General features: G+C 38.9%; 1 protein-coding gene across 1 annotated transcript in view; it reads right to left on the bottom strand.

The window, feature by feature from the left end:
• Positions 1-334: 334 nt before the first annotated feature.
• The window catches only part of NTMT2 (N-terminal Xaa-Pro-Lys N-methyltransferase 2), a 13,694-nt gene continuing 7,402 nt past the window's right edge, over positions 335-6,626 (bottom strand). The window contains 2 exon segments of the mRNA XM_081822976.1: positions 335-1,571; positions 2,331-2,578. Coding sequence (XP_081679102.1) covers positions 1,298-1,571; positions 2,331-2,578 — 522 coding nt within the window. The 3' untranslated portion in view covers positions 335-1,297.

Below are 6,626 nucleotides of genomic sequence, written 5' to 3'. Positions count from 1 at the left end.
ATCCTCTAACAAGGTAATAAATGTTTCATAATGATTGTTTTCCTCCTAAGTTAGAGCTCTGAGTTACAAGTATGATTTTTATGGTTATAGCATATCCATGCAGTAGACCTTCTTTACTTAAATTGATATTTTGTATCTCAGACAAGGCTCAATATATATCAAGATACAAATATATGTCAATATACAAATATGTATATTTTCAACATGAAGATATTGGAGTGCCTTAAATCAGTTATATTTAAACATTCTGCTAATAAAAATTAAATTACATTTTTTAAAATGATTTTAGATTTTTTTTTGAGGTGGGGAGGGGCAGAGGGAGAGGGAGAGAGAAGATCCTATGCCTAGCGTGGAGCCTGATGCAGGACACAATCTCACAACCCTGAGATCATGACCTGGGCCAAAATTAAGAGTTAGATGCTTAAACAACTGAGCCACTCAGGTTTCCCTAGATTATTTTTAATTAAATTAATCCAGTTAGCTTAGTTCTCATGGTTTATCATTTCCCTTCTCTTTCCAATGTACATTCCTATCAATGAAAGAAACAGGAGTGGCTACAATGAAGCAAGAAGTGTTGGAGGCCAATGGCTAAAATTAGATTATCAAGGACATTTACTTACATGTTCATAGCTGAAATTTCAACGTATAATATTTTCTCCTGAAAGGAGACACTTCCTCATCACTGAAATGTAGACTTCTGTTATCAAATTACATCCATATTACATCATTTGGTGGTGAAATTGACCCAAAATAGAAAGTGAAACCACATATACTTTTTCTGGGAAAAGAAAGGCTAAAGAAAAAATTAAGCAATGGATTCATTTTCATAAGATTATTTTGACTGGTGCCTTCTTAATTAGGGTGAGATTTTTGTCTAAAAGAAGTAGTAGTCTCAAAGAGGAATGAAATTGAATGTATCTAGCATGAGGGCAGAGAAAGGGGTCTAGACTTTACCCCACACATCCTGGGATACTCCATAATGCAAATCTTCACGGACCAAGGACATTTAGAATGTGTGAACATTGATCCCTTTTCTGTTTTTGTGTACACTTGTATAGTTTGGGTGTATACAAGCAGTTCTTAAAACATTTTTCCTGATGTTTCACTCTATTTATCTTCCAGAAAATCCATCGAGTGTGAGCATGTCCTTATAAAATTAGTGGAAACTTGTACGTACTACATCAATCATTTCCAGACAGGCCTTGCATCTCTTCTCTCCATCACCCCATGAATTATGAGGAGAGGACCTCTGTCCCAAAGCACCCTGTACAGTCCAGCCCTACATTCCCACTGCCGGTCAGGAGTGTCCATCACTGTGCAATGCAAACATCCACACTGGGATGCACTGTTCTGGAAAGTTGTCCTGCTTCTCCTGGCCCAGCACCACCAGCCCACTCTTCCTAATGAGGCTCCGGAGGATGTCCATGTCCCAAGTCACACTGCTGTCAGAGAGATCGAAGAGACAGCTCTCCCGGGCCACGCTGTCCTTCAGTATGATGACACCATTTTCTTTCATGCCAGCTCGGCACCGGGAAAGAAATGCAAGAAGGTCTTTATCGGTCAGGTATCCTACAGATGAGGCCAAGTAGATGCAGGAACAGGATGAAATGGTGGGTGGGAGGGAGGAGAGTAGGAAGGTAGGAAAGACCACAAGGCTAAGAATAAAGAGACCATTTGTTCACTCATTCGTGAATTATTTAATAGCCTGAATTGGTCTAGTTGCAGGTCACTTTGAGAATTTAAGTAAGAGGACAGGTATCCTCTCTGAGGAGGCTCCTTGTCCCATCTATAAAATAAGTATTCAACTACCTAGTCTATCTACCTCACAGGCACAAAATAAACTATTGCCTAGCCCAAGAGTCCCTGCCATTGTCCCCAGACAACCTAATTTTGTCATCACTCCTCTGTGTCTCCTAGACACACACACTCACTTAGACCAAATTCTAATTCATTGCTACCTCATTTCCTGGGAATTTAAATCTAAGAAAGTCTAGTTTTGCCAATAAATGGGGATAAACTTTTTTTGACTCCACTTTTTAAAGTTTTTCAAGTATTTGGTTTTCTTCTTAGAGTTAGGATGGTACAAAGGTACTCCATCATGGGAATTTTCAGGCTTGTAGCAGAGGATCCTAGGGGAGAGATTGGGAGTACCAGAGCTTTGGGGGTTTCTATGATTCCTAAGTCTAGCTAACTGCTCTAAGCACAACTACAACTATATCTCCTTTTACGTCTTTGCTTCCTCTCCATAAATCCTCAAATTAGCCCCAGGTATTGTCTTCTCTATCTGGGAAGGGGAGAAAGGCAGATGTTAGGCCATGCAGGACTGAACAGAGACCCATTGAATCCAGATGACATCATATCTGCCCAATGGGGGTGTAAATTCCTGCAGGCTGTAGCAGTGGTACCTTTTTACCTTGTCCCCATTGACCTGCAGGTAGTTCTGGGCTTCAAGAAGGAACGATTCCATCATGTCCACCAGTTCCATGCTGTTGAAAACCGGCAACAAGACATGCTTGCTGACCCTTCCTATCCCAGAGCCGCAATCCAAGGCTCAGTCTGTCCCAGCCCTCCCAGGGCACTGAAGAAAGGTACCTTGTGGAACACTTCAAATAAGACATTGACCCTGAGTCTAGGATACTCCAATAACCTCTTTAAACCAACTTTATTTTGGTCAGTTTCATGTAATAAAATGCACTATTTTAAATGTACCATTCAATGAGTTTGAACAAAGTATACAGCCATGTACCCACTACCATGATCAAGTTCTAGAACATCCAGTTACCTTTTTCAAAAAATATCCAAACTTGCTAGTTTTCACTTTCTTTATTTTACCCAAATAAAGGTCTTCAAAAGAATTTCAAAGTAAGATTTTAAAAAATAATATCTTATGTCTAAAAACTTGGTAATTTTCTCAAAGAAATGGGCCACTGAAAGCCCTTTAAAAGGAGAATTGTATTAACTGCAAATTCGGGTCAAGCCCACAGCTAAATGGACCTGCAAGGTAGCTTATTGCTATGTTTTAAAAAAGGAAGGAAGGAAGGAAGGAAGGAAGGAAAGAAGAGAAGAAAGAAGAAGAGAGGAGAAGAGAAGAGAGGGGAGGAGGGGAGAGGAAGAGAGGAGGGGAGGGGAGGAGGGGAAGGGAGGGGAGGAGGGGAGGAGGGGAGGGGAGAGGGGAGGAAACAAAAGGAAAGAAAAAAGCAAAGCAGAGAGAGAGCCTTTCAGGCCAGAATTTTACTTCAAACCCAGCCCTGATGACACACAGCACAGTCACATGGAGAGAAGGTGTTTGCAGCAAAGTCTCCTTGTCTCTTTTCATGCTAGAAATTGTTTTCTGCCTTTGTAAGAGAAACTACATGATTTACTGGGCACAAGTTTCCCTTAAAATTGTTTTTATAAAGTAGGTCTGTACACTAAATTAACTGGAGGTGAAGGATGGATAGATAGGTGGTGCAGGGGCAAATCAGCCAGTGAAAACTTTCTCAAACTTGCTTCTACATGAACAGACACTTCTCAAAAGAAGACATGCAAATGACTAACAGACACATGAAAAAATGTTCATCATCATTAGCCATCAGGGAAATCCAAATCAAAACCACATTGAGACACCACATTACACCAGTTAGAATGGCAAAAAGTGACAAGCAAGAAACTTCAAATGTTGGAGAGGTTGTGGAGAAAGGGGAACCCTCTTACACTGTTGGTGGGAATGCAAGTTGGTACAGCCACTTTGGAAAACAGTGTGGAGGTGCCTCAAAAAATTAAAAATAGAGCTACCTGGTGACCCAGCAATTGCACTACTGGGTATTTACCCCAAAGACACAGATGTAGTGAAAAGGAGGGCCATATGCACCCCAATGCTCATAGCAGTAATGTCCACAATAGTCAAACTGTGGAAAGAGCCGAGATGCCCTTCAACAGATGAATGGATAAAGAAGATGTGGTCCATATATACAATGGAATATTACTCAGCCATCAGAAAGGATGAATACCTACCATTTGCATCGACATGGATGGGACTGGAGGAGATCATGCTAAGTGAAATAAGTCAAGCAGAGAAAGTCAATTATCATGTGGTTTCACTTATTTGTGGAACATATGGTATAGCATGGAAGACATTAGGAGAAGGAAGGGAAAAATGAAGGGGGGGAAATCGGAGGGAGAGATGAACCATGAGAGACGATGGACTCTGAGAAACAAACTGAGGGTTTTAGAGGAGAGGAGGGTGGGGAGACGGGTTAGCCCAGTGATGGGTATTGAGGAAGGCACGTATTGAATGGAGCACTGGGTGTTATACACAAACGATGAATCATGGAACACTACATCAAAACCTAATGTTGTACTGTATGGTGACTAACATAACATAATAAAATTTAAAAAAAGAAAAAGAAGAAAAAAACTTGCTTCTATAAAGTAACATACATAGACACAGACATAGACATACACATACACATACATATACATACATATACATACATATACGTACATAGACATAGACACATAAATATATGACCAGCTGAAACTTTGAGATATATATTATTCAGTCTCTAAATATTATCTTGTCTAGATTACTTGACCATAATTGGGATGACTGCTGAATAAGTTTTGTGCTAGAAATTATAGTAATAAGATATTTATGTTGCCAATCAAGACCTTGAGAAACCTAACTCTTGTTTTCACAGCAACTAAAGATTAAAAAAAAAAACATTTTGCTAAGGACCAAGAGGTGATGTTTGAGCAGAAGGAAACAACAGAAATGCTGCTTTCTGGTCCACCCAAAAGGTCTTCTTTACAGCAATAAGGGCACAATGAAGAACAAAAACTGAAGCAATTGTAGCTTCTTTTCAAATGGAATCATAATATCCATGATTTATCAAGCGCTTATACATAGAGCTCTTTGCATCTATAATAATGATAATAATCAAAACAATTCCATAAAATAATGATTATCCCCAAGTTTGAAGCTGAGGAAACTTAGATTTCTAATACCACAGAGGTAATGGCAGAATTAGGACTTGAACAGGGAACTGTGTAAATCCAAAGCCAGTTCTACCTTAGCGTAGTCACCTCAAGTGCCAACTCTGATTCCCTTGGTAGTATCTGTCTAATGCTATGTTGAAAAAAATTCTAAGGCTTCACTGAGACTCAATGAAGGAAAGAGTTCTGTGATTGACTAGTAATGTCTGCCATGAGTATGGGAAAGGGCAGTGGTGGTACATGTACCATGGGTTTTCCATTCCTACTTACACTATGTCACCTCCCTCATTCAGATATTATAATGTAAACTAAATCAGAAAACTTAAAAAGGCTAAAGGTTTATGTTGTGAACACCATAAAGAAAACATCTTTTAAGTAAATCCATAACATAAACAAGATGGGGAAAGTATAGGAAAATTCATTTAGGCTACTGAAAATGATGTTAGTAGAAATTTATTTGCTCAATTAGAGATTATAACTACAAATTTTTCTTATCATTACTTGGCCTTAAAGTCTCTATGGATCATGTTGCTCACATTATTGTAGCAAGTGGTCTTAGAACTAGAACCACAGAAAGATAAAGCAAAGAAGGCTCAGAGAACTGTGTCAGAGGAGTTTAGATGATAAAAACTGACCTCCTTTATCTCAATGAACTAAATAAACACAAAGCTGCTCTGGTTAATGGGAGGTAGGGCTTCACCCACTCAGCCTCCCTATCATTCTCCCAATAAGACCTTGAAGGATCTCAGCAAAACCCTAGTGTTCTTAAAGCACTCATGTCTAATTTCCCTACTTTTTTAGACAAAGAAACTGAGGCTCAGAGAGGCGAAATGTTTGAAATAGAATTCCTTTGAAAATTCTCCCCTCTGATTTGTATTTGTCTCCAATTTAGATGTGTGATATTTGACTATAGTTACTTCTGAAACAATGGTTATTTAAAAATACATTAAAGTACCTTTCACCCTCATTCTGTGTTCCACTAACCTCTCACCACTGTTGCTTAGTTCTCTTTATTCTATTCCACTACATGTACTGGCACTGCCTCCCCTATCTCGGCACCAAATTTCTCTCTCTCTCATTCACACGCAGTTCCTCTGGGAAGGAGTCTTTAAAGATGGACGTCAGGGACATCTCCTGCCTCTTGGATACCTTGGCTGCCCCTATTGAAACCTGGTGTCTTTCCATGAATGTGATTAGACCTACACACAATGTATGAATTCAAAACAAGATGTTTTGTTATTTTCTTTTTTTAACTGAAAAACACTTCTATTATATAATGACCTTGAAAAAATATTACAGTTGAATATTGTGCTTATTTTTTATTATGTTCAGTTAGCCACTGTATAGTACATCATTAGTTTTTGATGTAGTGTTCAGTGATTCATTAGTTGCATATAACACCCAGTGCTCATCACAACACATTTCGTTATTTTCTTTTTTTCAATAATAAAGATTTTTTTCCCATTCCTTGATTTATTTTATTTTATTTTATTATGTTATGTTAATCACCATACAATACATCACCAGTTTTTGATGTAGTGATCCACGATTCATTGTTTTCGTATAACATCCAGTGCTCCATGCAGTACATGCCCTCCTTGATACCCATCACCAGGCTAACCCATCCTCCCACCCCCCTCCCCTCTAAAACC

This window comes from Leptonychotes weddellii, chromosome 6 (assembly GCF_054177405.1).
Source record: "Leptonychotes weddellii isolate Sample4059 chromosome 6, ASM5417740v2, whole genome shotgun sequence".
In the NCBI taxonomy this organism is placed as follows: Eukaryota; Metazoa; Chordata; class Mammalia; order Carnivora; family Phocidae; genus Leptonychotes; species Leptonychotes weddellii.
The sequence above is the reverse complement of the archived record's forward strand: the minus strand, read 5'-3'. Positions and strand labels throughout refer to the sequence as shown.